Source organism: Megascapheus bottae, chromosome 31 (genome assembly GCF_031878675.1).
Source record: "Megascapheus bottae isolate mThoBot1 chromosome 31, mThoBot2.hap1, whole genome shotgun sequence".
Taxonomy (NCBI): Eukaryota; Metazoa; Chordata; class Mammalia; order Rodentia; family Geomyidae; genus Megascapheus; species Megascapheus bottae.
The window spans coordinates 7,139,549-7,154,690 of NC_143539.1; the positions used below are offsets into that span (position 1 = coordinate 7,139,549).

The following is a 15,142-nucleotide window of genomic DNA, read 5'->3' on the forward strand; positions in this document are numbered from 1 at the left end:
TGCCTAGCACACATGAAGCCCAGAGTTCTATTCCTCAGTACTACATAAAGAAAAAGCCAGAAGTGGTGCTGTGGCTCAAGTGGTAGAGCACCAGCCTTGAGTTAGCCCAAGGACAGTGCCCAGGCCCTCAGTTCAATCTCCAGGACTGGTTTAAAAAAAAAAAAATCCTGTCCTTTCAGCTGTGTGAATTTGTGGGGGTCCCCGAAGACAAGGGACCTCCTCTAATGAGTCCTCACAGAGGATGGATGTGGCTGGATACTTTCCCAAAGGTACATAGCTACTGAGTGCGCAGAGGCTGCACAGCTGCACCCCATTTTCTGCTTGCTGTTCCCTAAGCAACGCAGGCCCTGCCCAGTCCTGGATGTGCTGTGAATGCATGCAAAGCCCCTGCCCTGCTCCGGTGGCATCCTGGGTTGGTCACTTGCATATCTTGAAAATGTTTTAATTTTACTGTTACAAAGGTGATGCCCCGAGGGGATCCAGCTCCGGAAGTCCAGGTAAAGAGCACATTTCTTTCTGGATACAGTGTGTCAGCCCTTCCCCGGCTCTCTCCCCGCCCACCATGGTAGATTTCATTTCCCACAGTCTCCAGGGAGTACCGCGGCTGCCTCCGCTCAGCCTGTCCCACCATTTCTGCAGCCCCTCTCTTGTCTTATCCTGAACCCAATTCCACAACAGCACAGCGCAACCCCCAACCCCCTCCTCCCCCACAAGCTTCAATCCTCCCCGGCGCTTGCTGACCCAAGGGAGAAACATGCCTGCCAGAACCCCAAACATCTGCACAACTTTCTGCCAGGCAGGGGTGGGAGGTGGGTTTTGGGGGGCACAGGGGAAGGGGGTACAGAGCCCCCAACCGCAGAGGCGTAAACGCTGTCACTGGCCTTGAGGCCACCCTAGTTTCCCCCTCTACCCTGCTCCCAGCCCCCCCCTGCTGTTTGATTCGGTCCGTTCCCCCCCCACCCTCGGGGCTGAAAAGAGGTCGTGGTCCCTTTAAGGCCCGCCCCTCCCTCCCCCAAAACTTCCCAGTGTCTGTTCTTTCGGATCCCGGACGCCCGGCCAGGCTCGCCGCCGAGCTGGTAGGGGGCTGGGTCGGGGGTGGGCAGGCGGGGTGGGGAGGGGAGCCGGGGAGGGGGGGGTGTCTCGGGATGGGTGGCCCCCCCCCGGGAGGACCCGCCCGGCGGGAAGGGGCAGCGGGTGCGGGGCGCGGACGGCCACCGGCGAGGGCGCGCGCGGTGGAGGGGTGCGGCCCGCGACGTGCGGCGCCGGGCGGGTCCCGCCGCGCTTCGTCCGCGCGCCGGCGCGAGGGGCGTCCGGGCTGGGCGCGGGGGCGGGGCGGGGCCCCCCCTTTCCTCCTCCCCTCCCCCCACCGCATTCCGCTGACGTCAGGACGCGGAGGCCCCGCCCCCTGTCCGCGTCACGTGACGCAAAGCCTGCCATCCTCCCCCCCCCCCCTCGCTGTGACATGCCCCTTTGGCTTTGGGGGGTGGGGGTGCGTGGGGATGGGGGTGGTGGGGCCGGAGCTTCACCTGCGCTCCTGGGTGTGACTTTTCTGGTTCCCAGCAGACACTTTCTCCTGCAAAACTTTTCTCTCCCCCCCCCCCCGTCTCCTCCACCCCGTCCTCCCGATCGGCGCTGGGCTTGTTCACTTCCATTTCAAACTTAGTTGCGGGGAGAACCCCCCCACCACGGGGGTTCGAGTCCACACCCCGTGGGAGAGGTCGTTGAGCACCCTCCAGGGGTGCCAGCCGCCCTTCCCGCGGCTCTGGATGGCTCTCTTGCCTGGTTTTCCTTTGTGAGTTGTTCGGGATCGAACCCTGGGCCCTGGAGCGCCCCAGGCAAACGTTCTGCGTAAAACTCCGAAGTGCCTTGTGCCTCCCTAGAGGCAGCCCCCAAACAGCTTCAAAGACTAGGTCTGGGGTCGGGACCTCTTATCCCCGCCCCTAGTAGGGCAGGGCTGGAGCGTCTGAGCGATGCCGCCCCTCTGGGGGTCCGGCCCGGCTCTGGCTCCCTCGTCTGCCCCTCGGAGGCCAGGGCGGGCACGCCCGAAGCGCTGGCCTGAGTTTCGGGGTCGGGGGCTAGTGGGGGCGGAGGAGGCCTAGCCAAGGGATCTGGAGTGGTAAGGGAACCTGGGAAGGGTCTCTACTTGGGCAAAGGACTGAAATGATTTGTTGTGGCTGAAATGTTTGAGGCGGGGTGCACAAATGATGCCTGCGAGGCGGCGCGGTTGGAAGACAGTCGGCAGACGGGAATGGCAAGGGTCAGGGTGTGTGTGTGTGTGTGTGATGGTGAGCCTCCGGCCTTGGAAAAGTTGGAGGTGGAGTAAGGAAGGGTGCTTCGATGGGGGACACAGCTCGGGAAAGTGACGGGTCTCGGTGTAGACTTCCGGCGATGCTAACCGCCCGCCCTCAAAGCCGCGCTGGGGGGGGGTCGGCCCTTACATGTGTGTCCCGCCTCCGAGGACCCTTCAGAAAGACACTGGAGCGTGCGCCCACCTTGGATCCCTTTCCAAAGGGCGCCGTCGGGCTCCCCTTTTTTACCCAATTAGAGACCATGATGAGTCCCACCCTCTGGGGAGAGGATACCCTTCCCACTCCCCATTGGACACCTCGGTGGTGACGCAGAAGATGGGCGTCTGCAGTGACCACTGCGGAGAGGGAGAGAAGGGAAGGCCTTTCTTGTCTCGTCGCGAAGTGGCGCGGGAAGGTGGTGTTCTGACTGGGGGACCGAAGACCTCCAGTTTGACGGATTAGCCAGAAAACCAACGAAAGTGGGGAAGAAGGCGGAGCCTCTCGGGCTTTTGGGAACGCGGCTTCTGGGAGACGCTCCTAGGGAGGCCGGGCAATGGCAGAAATCTGACCTATCAAATTGGCGTTTATTTTAAGGCGGCGGGATTGGGCAAATGACTGGCAGGAGGCGCTCGCCTATAAGAAGTGTTTCAGACAAATGAGGGCGGGCCCTTGCGCAGAAGGGCATGGGCAACACCCAATAGGCGCGCAAGGCGTGGAGCGGCTTCCCCTCCCCCCACGGCAGGGTTAGTGGCTCCCCCTATCGGGTGGGGGCGGCGAGTGACGGGCGTGTCCCTCCCCCAATGAGAGGCGGGGGGAGGCGGGTTCTGCGCCGCCATGTCGCGGAGGCTGCTGCCCCGGGCGGAGAAGCGGCGTCGGCGGTTGGAGCAGAGGCAGCAGCCGGACGAGCAGCTGAGACGGTCGGGAGCGATGGTGAAGATGGCGGCGGCGGGTGGCGGCGGTGGCGGCGGCCGCTACTACGGCGGCGGCAGTGAGGGCGGCCGGGCCCCTAAACGGCTTAAGACTGAAAACGCCGGTGACCAGCACGGAGGCGGTGGTGGCGGTGGAGCTGGGGGAGCGGGCGGCGGCGGCGGGGTAAGGCCAGGGCTGTAGTTATTGGGAAGGGAGGAAAAAGAAAAATCTCGTACTTTTGTATTTATCTTTTTTTTTTTTTAAAGGGGGCCTCTGCGCACGCGCCCAGGCCTTGCGCCGTGGACGGGGTTGGGGGAGGGGCAGGCGTTGGGCAAACGGCCGGGTTTGCGCGAGGACAGGCGCCTGCGCATGCGCGCCATCCTGAGCCGGGGGTGGAGGGGGTGGAGGAAACGGTTCTCGCCGCTGGGAGCTCATTGCGCAGGCGCGGCGGGCTGGCGTGGGGGCCGGGCCTTTTTTTTCCCCCCCTTTATCATCGTCTTTGGCGTTGACCGCGTGCGCAGGCGCGGCCTTCCAGTCTGGCCTCGTGGGCCCATGGTTGGGGAAGGTCACCGCGTGAGCGGGAACGAGTTAAGTGGGTGGCCTGGCAGAGTCAGGATTGGTGTCCGGTTGCTGTTGAGTCTCAGTAGTGTCAAGTCGCGACTTGCTGAGAATGTGATCTCCCCCCGAAAAAAAGAAATCACGCGTCCCCATTATTCGTGGGCATGAGGGGGGAAACGGTCCCGCCGTGTAGGCATGGAGCCAAGGGTTGAGGCCGTCACGCCATTACTTCGGGGTTCCGGGGACGAGAGGTGGGATCACCCGTTTCCGGATTCTCGGTTCCCTGGTTGGAGAAAGTTGATAATGGGGTTAGATGACAGCTTGATGGAGGCCTGTCTGAGAGAGGGGAAGCGTTAGGTCTAGGGCAAGTGTCTGGTTCCTACACCGTGGGAGGCGGAAATGGGGTGAAACTTTAAGTCCTGTCGCTAAAAGGCCGGAAGGGGGATGGGATTGGAAGACCACAGCGCTGGAGGCTGAGTCCCAGAGCTGGTAATTAGCTTTCAGTGGTTTGTGTGGCTCTCCCTGATAGAGACTCCAGTGGGCTCCTCCTGCCCGCTGATTGTTAGACAGGAGGCCTGCAGACTCCAGGAGAAGGGGAGGGAAAAGCCACTTGATTTTCCTCGTGAATCCCTGAGGTTTCTCTGAGTGGAAAGTTACTATCTTCCTCCGCTCTCCCCCCCCCCCAGCAGCTGTTTTGTCTCTTAGTGGTATATGTATGAATTTATGTTTCTGAAAGAGCTGCTTAAGTGTGGAAACTCATAATAGTAATGATGGCAGAAGGTCACCTGGCTGCTACAGTTTCTGAGGTATATGCTGCTTTGGGGTGTGATCAAAGGGGTTCCTTGCCTAAATGGATGATGCCTAAATGGTTGATGTTGGCTTGCTCAAGTAGAGAAAGGGCAGGGAGGTTGAGGTATATACATAATGCATGTGTGGGCCCTTTCTACACAGGTTCCCCTTTCACGCCAAGCCACTCTTGCCCATGTTCCTTTTTTTTTTTTTTTTTTTTTGGCCGGTCCTGGGGCTTGAACTCAGGGCCTGGGCACTGTCCCTGACCTTTTGCTCAAGGCTAGCATGATGCTACTTTAGCCACAGCACCACATTCCACCTTTTTCTGTGCATGTGGTACTGAGGAATCAAACCCAGGGCTTCATGTATGCTGGGTGAGCACTTTACCACTAGGCCAAACTCCAGGCCTTTTTGTTTTGTTTTTGGCCAGTCCTCAGGATTGAACTCAACCTTGGTGCTGTCTTTAAGCTTCTTTTGAGCCACAGTGACACTTCTGACTCTTTATGTGGTAGTGGAGAATCATACTCAGACCTTGATGCTTGTTAGGCAAGCTCTATACCACTGAGTCACATTCCTAGCCTCTCAACATTGATGGAACAGGAGAGATATGGGTTCCATACACTGATGCTGATGCTCCATTTTGCCTTTACAGACAGAAGCCTTTTGGTGAATTGGCTTGGATGGCAGTCCCTTTCTTCCCTGGTCATCCCTGTGGTCTTACCACCTGACTGCATCTCCTGCAGTATTTGAGGCTATTGGCTGCCATCTTGTAAAACAGGAAATGAGGGGGCCTGGAGTTTGGCCTAGTGGTTAAAGTGCTTGCCTAGCATGCATGAAGACCCGGGTTCGATTCCTCGGTACCACATATATAGAAAAAAGCCGGAAGTGGTGCTGAGGCTCAAGTGGTAGAGCTCTAGCCTTGAGAAAATCCAAGGACAGTGCTCAGGCCCTGAGCTCAAGCCCAGGACTGGCAAAAAAAAAAAAACAAAACAAAACAGGAAATGAGATCTTGTTTCTTTCCTTTATCAGGAGAACTACGATGACCCCCACAAAACCCCTGCCTCCCCAGTTGTTCACATCAGGGGCCTGATTGACGGTGTGGTTGAAGCTGACCTTGTGGAGGCCTTGCAGGAATTTGGACCCATCAGGTACACTACTGGTTTAGAGGAGGGAGGTTGGGTGTCCAAAAGCTCTGGCTTTTTTTTCTTCCAGTCCTGGGGCTTGAACTCAGGACACTGTCCTTGGACACTTTTTGCTCAAGGCTAGCCCTCTGCCACTTGAGCCCCAGTGCCACTTTCGGCTTTTTCTGTGTATGTGGTACCGAGGAATTGAACCTAGGGCTTTGTGCATGCTAGGTGAACACGCTACCACTAGGCTAACCTCCCGGCCCAACTCTGACATTCTTTTTTTGGTGGGTCATGGGGCTTGAACTCAGTCTAGGGGCTGTCTCTTAGTTCTTCAGCTCAAGGCTACCACCCTATCCTTGAGCCAAGCCCCACTTCTCATTTTCTAGAGGTTAATTGGAAATAAGAGTCTCAGGTCCTTTTTTGCTGGGCTGGCTTTGAACCTTGATCCTCAGATCTCAGCCTCCTGAGTAGCTAGGATTACAGACAAGAGCCACCATGTCCAGCTCCAGCTTTGGCACTTATGTGACAATGGAATCCCGTTGAAATTGTCCCATTGGGCTCTGCAGGCCTTCCTTTGGCTCCACTCATGGCCTTTGAACTTTGGTTCTATGTTTTTTTTTTTTTTTTTTTCTCATTGCCTCATAGTTGGTTTGTAATCTTTTAGCAAATACTTGTTACTTGTTAAATATGTGGCAGGTGCTGAATGTGTTGAATACAAAAGTGCCTCTCCCAGAAAGGCACCCAGCCAGCCAGATTAGAGCTGTGATAGGGTGAGCTGAAGGGGCTGTTGGAGACATCTGGGAGGTCACCAGAGGAATTCAGAGTCTGGGGGGAGGAGTCATTCATTGCACCAGAAACTGCTGAGGATTCGCTTACATCCCAGAGGGGACTGAACCTGTGTTCTCTCCACCAGCTATGTGGTGGTGATGCCTAAGAAGAGACAAGCGCTGGTGGAATTTGAAGACGTGTTGGGGGCTTGCAATGCAGTGAACTACGCAGCCGACAACCAGATCTACATTGCTGGTCATCCAGCTTTTGTCAATTACTCTACCAGCCAGAAGATCTCCCGCCCTGGGGATTCAGATGATTCCCGGAGCGTTAACAGCGTGCTTTTATTTACCATCCTGAACCCCATCTATTCCATAACCACGGTGCGTGCTGGGCACTCCTAGAGACTTCTGTGAGGTTTCCTCCCTTCTCGCCCTTCCTCTTGCCAGACTGACCTTCCAGGGCCCCTCACCTTGCCTGTCTTTGCTTCTACAGGATGTTCTTTACACTATCTGTAATCCTTGTGGCCCTGTCCAGCGAATTGTTATTTTCCGGAAGAATGGCGTCCAGGCCATGGTGGAATATCCTTTACTGGGGAATGTGTACTTGGGGTGAGACTCCCAGAGCAGTGGACATTTATTTGTCTGTTGAGTGGATATCTTCCTGGAGTCTGCAGTCCAGGGCAGATGAGGTGTGGGCAGCAGGTGCATATTGTGAACAGTTGGGAGAGGAAGAAGGTGCCAAGGGACTGTTCCGGGAAGGGAGTATGAAAGGGGTCTGGGCAGGTCCCCAAGGAGGTGCTGTCCTGTTGCCATGCAGAGGTGGAGCCGGCTGGTTTCCAGGTTAGGCCAGGATGGCACCTGCAGTGGTTTAATGAAAATGAGCCTAGGTAACCTCAGGACTGAGAATGATCTGGCGAAAGTTGGGATGGGGCGGGCGGAGGCGTCGCTGCACAGAGCACCGTGGGCTGCTGCCCTTTGACCTGGGTTGCAAAGGGTGTGATTTGGTGACGTTTTGGAGATAGGGTGACAAGGAGCAACTGGACTGAAGAAGCTGCCTTGGCTTGGGGTGGTGGTGGGTGCCTCAGCTGGGATGGGGTGTCGATCAGCCTGCCTGCTACCCCTATGCCACAGTCCAGGATGCTGTCCTCCCAGTCCTGTTTGGGACACTTTGAAGCCCTCCGCAAGAGCTATGGTGGAATAGTCCTTAACTTGATTACATTCGACTCTGTGCAAAGTGCACAGCGGGCTAAGGCCTCCCTCAATGGGGCTGACATCTATTCTGGCTGTTGTACTCTCAAGATTGAATATGCGAAGGTAGGTGTGGGGAGTAACTACCCTTCTGCCCTTGTTGGCCTCTGGGTGAGACAGATGGCTGGGATCTCAGACTGTGCCTTGTCCTTGCAGCCAACACGCTTGAATGTATTCAAGAATGATCAGGATACTTGGGACTACACAAACCCCAACCTCAGTGGACAAGGTAATCCTGTTGGCCACTTTGCCTTGCCTTCACCTGACTAGTGTACCTTGTAGGTGTGGGTTATGTAATGCCATTGGACTCCTGTGGACCCAGGAAAGTGGGGGAATGAGGGTCCTTCGTGCGTCCTGTAGCCTGGGAATCTGTGAGGCTGCTGAGTGTCCTGAGTGAGGCTGAGACGTGGGCAGGGTGCAAGAGGTCTCGTTGAGGACGAGGCATGGTCTAGGCTTAGAAAAGCAGCTACCAACTGAGTTGGGCTGTGCTCTTCCATTTGAACCACACCTCCCCTTCTGGTGTTTTAGTGGTTAATTGGAAATTAGAGTCTCACTTTTTTGCCTGGACTCGCTTCAAACCATGATCCTCAGGTCTCTGCCTCCGAGTAGGATTGTAGGTGTGAGCTACCAGCGCCTGGCTGTGCTGTTTTCTTTAAGTGGACTTTGGTCAGGGCCAGGCCACTGACTTCATCCCCATTGGGCCAGGAATAATCCTTACCTCCTGCTGGGATCTTGGAGCTGAGCCAGTGAGTAAGCTGGCCCGGTAGAAGCTAGGTGCTGGGACTGGCCAGGTGGCCATGTCTCACCTCCTTTGTAGAGGACACTCAGCATCTCTACAGGGGCCCAATGGACAGCCCTGTCCAGGTGTCTGTCAGGAATGGTGGGAGACGGGAGGTGGGTTTTTTTTTTCTTTTTTTTTTTTTAAAGAAAAAAAACAGCGGCACCCCCTCTGAAAATCAGCAAGACTGCCTATCCTTGGTCTGACACGTCGACTAGGCCAGGGACTGGGGGAGGAGGTTGGTCGCTGACATCACAGAGGCTCTGGGAGGCCAGGGGCCCTCAGGCCTGGGCAGGCCCGGCTTGCTCACCTTTGAAGCTGGGAAGCAGTGGCAGGGTGGGCTAGACTCTGTCCCTGGACCCTCAAAGTGGTGGAGCCCTGTGGGCCTGACTCGCTCCCTGCAGAGGTCAGAGGCCAATTGACCAAGTGAATGTACCAGAGCGGGCAATGGCATTACATGACTGCTAACAGAAACACGGCAAGCAACCATTTCTTCTCCAAGGAACATAAGTAGAAGATGTGCAGAGCGGCAGGGGCTAGTGGCAGGGGCTGGCTGTGCATTGTTTTTCATGCCTCTCAGCTTTGGCCGCCCCAAGGCTGGGGCCCCCAAACAAGGGCTGGTGAGGTAACCTGGAGTGAGGGCAGTGCTTCGCCGCCCTCAGGAACCAGACTTCAGCGGCTCTGCCTCTGCACACGCTCACCAACACACAGGGTAGAAACCACTAGCGCTTCCTGGACAGCAGGACACGCAGCCGCACCACGACCCCAGAAACAGCCGCAGCCTTGAGCTCACTACATCAAGAACACCACACCGCGCTCCAACGAACAGCTCCAAGCACAGAGACAGAGGCAGACAGAGATAAAGAAAGAGACGCAACATGGCAGCAGACACTGCTTTTTACTAAACATTAAAGTCAAAATCCAAGCAGACTCGAGCCCGAGAATGTACACAGAAGTAGGAAACACAGAACAGCTCTCCCAGCCAGCCAGCCAGCGGTGCTGTTTTCGGAGAACGATTCATAGACTGCAGTAGATTGATTCCATGGGCCTCCAAGACAATAGGATCCTCTCCATTCCTCGCCACGTGGGTTTGTGTTTAAGTCCTTTGGTTTGGGGAGGGCCTTTTGCTATTTTTATTTTTTCTGCAGTCACCGGCTGCCAACACAATCTGCACCAACTGGAGATCAGAAACAAAAACCTTAAAACCACCACAGCAACAACAAAAAACTAAAAACCAGATCTTAAAAAACCAGACAGCCAAACAGCTCAGAGGCACACAGTTACCTGCTGGCGGGTAACCCGGCGCGCTCCCAAGGCCAAAAGCGCGCGCCTGGTGGGGCCACTGGCACACTCCATACCAGGAGACACGCACACGGAGCCTACACAGCCAGAAGCACCACCGCACTGCAGCACACACGTGAGGAGGTGACAACACGGAGGGACACAACCCACTGCATACACCTTTATTTGCACTTTCTGACATCTTCCCATCTTCCGAGGACAGAACATCTGTGAGCCAATCAATTTTGATTTAATCACAGCATTGACTTTTAAAGCAATTCTTAAAAAAAAAAAAAATGTAGCGGATGTGTACTGTAACTTGTATTTATGACTGTAAAACCATGTGTGCAGGGTCGCAGTGTATGTTTGATGGGACGCCATCTTTCAGAACTGTGCTAACTCACTGTTGAAGCGTCCAATGGTAAGAGAAAATAAGATTTGCTTTTTTGTGACAAATGGACATTGTACTCTGTACTTCTGCTGTAAGTAGCCCTTTTCCATCTTTGTAATGACACATTTGTTGAAAACCCAACCCAGGCAAGGGCCGAGGTTGTGAGCCCTGGGTTTGGGAGTCAGCCAGACCTGGGTTTAAGTCCTGGCCCAGCTGCTGACTTTGCTTTCTGACATTGGGTCAAAGTGTCTTTTAACTGCTCAGTTAAAAGGTAACTTCTCAGTTTTCCTCTCTGTACAATGGGCTGGTCGCACGGTACTTGCTACCTACCTCATAGGGTTGTTGTGAGGAATTAATTCCGAAGCTGCTGTCTGTAATGTGTGTCCCCACGTCTGCCGCCTGAGCTGGCGGGGGGCTGGAGTTGGGTGCAAGGTGCGGTGGGGTGTGGAGGGGGAGGCCGGCGCCATTGTTGGGTCTGAGAACTCTGATGCCTCCTGTAAACGTTGTCCACACCGCTGTGTGGCCTGCTCCTCCTCCTCCTGTCTCCTCGGGCTGGGTGGGACTTGAGGGATGGGGGGGCAGCCTGGGCCCCTAGTTAGGGGGCTCCGAAGTTGGGGCTTTGGAGGCCGCATTTTACCCTGTGTCTGTGTCCTGGCTTAAGCCCCGGCTCTGATCCTCTTCTCCCTTCACCGGGAATTGACATGGCGGGTCAGCTCAGTGGCTGCTGGCAGGTCTCTAGAAGGCCTGCTGCTGCTGGGCGCTCCTGCCCACATGGAAGCCATCCTCCACCGTGTGAGCTGGGAGGGAGCCTGGGCTTCATGCCCACCGCAGCAAGTGCGAGGGCGCCCGTCCCCACGGCCCTCGCTTGCTTGTAAGAAGGGCCTGCAGCGGCTCCAGGAGCTGAGTCACCGCCGGGCCTCCAGTCAGGAGGGAGGGGCTCGTCTTCAGGTTCAGCCCTAACTCTTCTCTGTGTCTACAGGTGACCCTGGCAGTAACCCCAACAAACGCCAGAGGCAGCCCCCTCTTCTGGGAGATCACCCCGCAGAATATGGTGAGGGCAGGGGGTTCCCCTCCGTGGACTCCCGTGGCACCTGTGCCCCTGCCCGCCGCCCGCCGCGCAAATTCTCACCCGCCCTCCCTCTCTTTCCTTCCCACCCCCCAGGAGGGCCCCACGGTGGGTACCACAGCCATTACCATGATGAGGGCTACGGGCCCCCCCCACCTCACTACGAAGGGAGAAGGATGGGCCCACCTGTGGGGGGTCACCGTCGGGGCCCAAGTCGCTACGGCCCCCAGTATGGGCACCCCCCACCCCCTCCCCCACCACCCGAGTATGGCCCCCACGCCGACAGCCCTGTGCTCATGGTCTATGGCTTGGATCAGTCTAAGATGAACTGTGATCGAGTCTTCAATGTCTTCTGCTTGTATGGCAATGTGGAGAAGGTGAGCCCCCGCGGGGTGAGGCGATGCACGTGGGGGCGGGGCGCGAGAGCCCAGGCACCCATACACACTGAGCATTTACCACGGGGCCACTTAGTGTCACATATGAAGGCTTGGCACTGTGTGAGTTAAAGCATGCTTGTTAAAAAGACCATCCTGGGGCCTGGAGTTTGACTCCTAGTAGTGGAGTGCTTGCTTACCTAGCATGCACGAAGACCCAGGTTCAATACCTCGTACTACATAGAAGAAGCCAGAAGTGATGCTGTAGTTCAGGTTGTAGAGCTCTAGCCTTGAGAAAGCCCAAGGACAGTGCTCAGGCCCTGTCTTGAAGCACCAGGACTGGCAAAATATAATAATAATAAATTAAAAGACCACTTTGGATGGGGAGTTTGGCTTAGTGGTGGAGGGCTTGCCTAACAGGCATGAAGACTCAGGTTCCATTCCTTGGTACCACATAGAAAGGCCAGAAGTGGTGTGGTGGTTCAAGTAGAAGTCCATTGTGTAAGGAAACTCCAGGCAGTCCTGAGGCTTTCTTTTTTGGGGGGGAAGGGAAGGTTGGTTGGTCATAGGGCTTGAACTCTGGGCCTGGGTGCTATCCCTGAGCTTTTTTTCAGCTCAAGGCTACTGACTACCCCTGGAGCCACAGCGCCACTTGCAGTCTTCTAGTAGTTTATTGGAGATGAGTCTTACGGTCTTTAGTTCCTGGGCTGGCTTTGAACTGTAATCCTCAGGTTTCAGCCTCCTGAGTAGCCAGGATTATAGGTGTGAGGTATCAGTGCCTGGCCATATAGAGCTTATTTCTGGCTCAGATCATGATCCATGTCTTATATATCTGGAATTACCAGTGTAGATCATCACCTTTCCCCTATGCCACACCCCCAACTTTGTTGAGATGGAATCTTTCTCAGCTGGACTTGAACCTCAATTCTCTGGCTCCAAGCTAGTGGAGGCATGGGTGTGGGCCATGTCTGCAGGTCAGTGGAGGCCCTGTGTCCTTATGGGACACTGGGCCCTTGCTGGCCTGGTAGGGTTCGGCTTCCATCTGTCTCTTCTGGTCTTCTAGTACTTAACTTGTAGAGTGTATGTATGTTAGCAAGCCTGTTAAAGGCATTTTACACATAGGAACTTGAGTCATTTTGTTCACCTTTGTGAGACAGGAAAGGAAGGATGGCTGTGACAGAGCATGCTCGCACTGCTCAGAATTGCACTCTGGTCTTGCAGTGCTTTTGTGCAGCAGAGTCAGAGCTGCGCCTGTAGCCTTCATGGCTCTGTGAGAGTGAGGGCCTAGCCGTCACCTTGGGGTGCAGTGAAAAAGAACACTAGAGCGTGGGCCTGCAGGTCTTTGGGGTGTGTTTCTGACTCCATGTGGACAGGGGAAAAGGTGAAACCCAGAGCCAGAGTAGCCTGGCAGCGTGGCATTGGTGCTGAGGGTGGCTTCTTTCTCCAGGTAAAGTTCATGAAAAGCAAGCCAGGGGCCGCCATGGTGGAGATGGCTGATGGCTATGCTGTGGACCGAGCTATAACTCACCTCAACAACAACTTCATGTTCGGGCAGAAGATGAACGTCTGGTGGGTGCTGTCTGGACCAGGGAGGGTTGGAGGCAGCTCCGGAGAGGCGGGTGGGGTGCGGCAGGGCCAGCGGCTCCCCAAGTGGAAAGGTGGGACGGTGCAGTGTCCTCTGAGCTGTGGAAAAAAAGTGGGTCAGCCTTACTCAGCTGTGGAGCCGATCCAAGAGACCCACAGTGTTGACAGGCATGGAGCCAACAGCGCCTGTGTTAGGCCTTGAGGACAACTTGGGATCTGACCAAGGCGCAACTTTGCTTTCCAGTGTCTCCAAGCAGCCAGCCATTATGCCCGGCCAGTCCTACGGGCTAGAAGATGGGTCATCCAGTTACAAAGACTTCAGCGAGTCCAGAAACAATCGCTTCTCCACCCCAGAGCAGGCGGCCAAGAACCGCATCCAGCACCCAAGCAACGTGCTGCACTTCTTCAACGCCCCCCTGGAGGTTACCGAGGAGAATTTCTTTGAGGTGGGTGCCCTGGTGGCCTCTCATTGTGTCCACTAACTAACGTCCAACCTGCACTCCCTTTCCACATTGGTTACCGGGGTCCCTCCCTGCTTACTGGAATCAGGGTGAGAGAGGGAATCCTTTGAGTTCCCATGCTCCTGTACTGGGCCCTCGGCCACAGAAACTTAGGAGTCTGTGCGGTTCTGGGTGCATTCTGGTAGGGAGGCAGCTGGGTGGGACAGGCAGGAAGTAGAGAAGGCAGGGCTGCGCTTCCGGCCTCCCTCCCTCACATTGCCCTGAAGGTGGGCACACAGCTCTGAGCCAGCACATCCCTGTGGGCTGCTGAGGATGGCAGGTTGGATCACGAAGGTCCCTGTTCCTAAAGCCAGCAGTCAGCCACACGGGCCACGCCTGCCCGATCTCCTGTTGCCTGGGCTCTTGTTTCTGAATTCCTTCACCATCTGTTTCTGCTGCAGATATGCGACGAGCTAGGAGTGAAGCGGCCAACTTCTGTAAAAGTATTCTCAGGCAAAAGTGAGTCTCCAGCGTGCTTTCCTCCTGTCCTTACTGACCAAAGGCAGCCGCCTGGTGCCTGCTGTTCATTCTGCTCTTCATCCTGACACCTTGCTGTCTCTTTCCTATCCGTTCAGGTGAGCGCAGCTCTTCTGGGCTGCTCGAGTGGGAATCCAAGAGCGATGCCCTGGAGACTCTGGGCTTCCTGAACCATTACCAGATGAAAAACCCGAGTGAGTATCTGTGTGTCCTGCACTCATTCCCCTGGTGGCCTGCCTGGTTGGCTGGCTTCAGTCCCAGGCCATCTTTGCCCTCAAGATACAGGACCCAGGAGATTTCCTTCCCGTCGCAGGAGCGGGCAGGCAAGCTGGTCTCCAGGAGAGCTTGTCTGCTGCTGTTCCTCCTGGGAGGCCAGCCGGGCTGCCTGCTGCCAGCTTGGGACTTGTTGTGGCTCCTCCTCCTGGGAGCTGCCTCTCTGTCAGCATTGGCCCCAGGGGTGTCTAGAAGTGGGCTCCTCTGTGGGTGGAGGGAGGAAGCACAGGGCTGTCCTGGAAGAGAAAGGCATCGTGGGGCTGGGCTGGGGTCTCCAGAGGGGCTGACCACACCTCTCTGTCCACAGATGGCCCATACCCATACACCCTGAAGCTGTGCTTCTCCACCGCTCAGCACGCCTCCTAATTAGATGCCCACGAAGAACCACCTGAGCAGGAAGCCTTTCTTTTCCCTTTATGATGCCCTTGGGTTTTTGTTTGGTTTATTTCATTTTTGCAAAAGTTCCTGTATTCCTTTTTTAAATGCTAGGTTAGTAGAGGCTTAACCATAATGGAATTGCTGGAAGTCTGGAGGGGGAGGGGAGAGGGGAACTGATATCTCCCAAGATTAACCTTCACTTTTTAAAAATTATTGTCCATGTGATTTTTTTTTCTGTTCATTTGTGCTGCCCATGTACTCTTGGCACATTTCAATAAAATTGTTTGGAAAATAAATGGAGCATTTACTGGCATTTCTGGTTGCAGCTGCTTTCTGTCAACCGCTACAGTT

The 15,142-nt window shown here is 55.6% G+C and overlaps 1 protein-coding gene across 5 annotated transcripts; it reads left to right on the forward strand.

Moving 5' to 3' along the window:
* Nucleotides 1-996: 996 nt before the first annotated feature.
* Hnrnpl (heterogeneous nuclear ribonucleoprotein L) lies at nucleotides 997-15,087 on the forward strand. 5 transcript variants are annotated; one of them, XM_090322680.1, is made up of 13 exons: nucleotides 3,108-3,380; nucleotides 5,574-5,692; nucleotides 6,585-6,822; nucleotides 6,935-7,020; nucleotides 7,659-7,755; nucleotides 7,846-7,918; nucleotides 11,119-11,190; nucleotides 11,302-11,582; nucleotides 13,027-13,148; nucleotides 13,408-13,609; nucleotides 14,065-14,122; nucleotides 14,239-14,334; nucleotides 14,721-15,087. In XM_090322680.1, exons 1-13 carry the CDS (start codon nucleotides 3,123-3,125, stop codon nucleotides 14,777-14,779), a joined length of 1,761 nt encoding a protein of 586 aa, XP_090178806.1. In that variant the 5' UTR covers nucleotides 3,108-3,122; the 3' UTR covers nucleotides 14,780-15,087. The 5 variants fall into 5 exon arrangements, with proteins under 5 accessions (XP_090178809.1, XP_090178806.1, XP_090178804.1 ...); XM_090322683.1 differs by lacking the exon at nucleotides 3,108-3,380 and adding an exon at nucleotides 997-1,076 and having other exon boundaries at nucleotides 11,119-11,582; XM_090322678.1 differs by having other exon boundaries at nucleotides 11,119-11,582.
* The last annotated feature ends 55 nt before the right edge of the window (nucleotides 15,088-15,142 follow it).

Coding starts and splice junctions, on each gene's coding strand:
- Hnrnpl (XM_090322678.1), top strand. CDS start 3,123: ATGTCGCGGAGGCTGCTGCCCCGGGCGGAGAAGCGGCGTCGGCGGTTG. Junction 5,693..6,584: donor CAGGAATTTGGACCCATCAG/GTACACTACTGG, acceptor TCTCTCCACCAG/CTATGTGGTGGTGATGCCTA. Junction 14,123..14,238: donor AAAAGTATTCTCAGGCAAAA/GTGAGTCTCCAG, acceptor CTATCCGTTCAG/GTGAGCGCAGCTCTTCTGGG.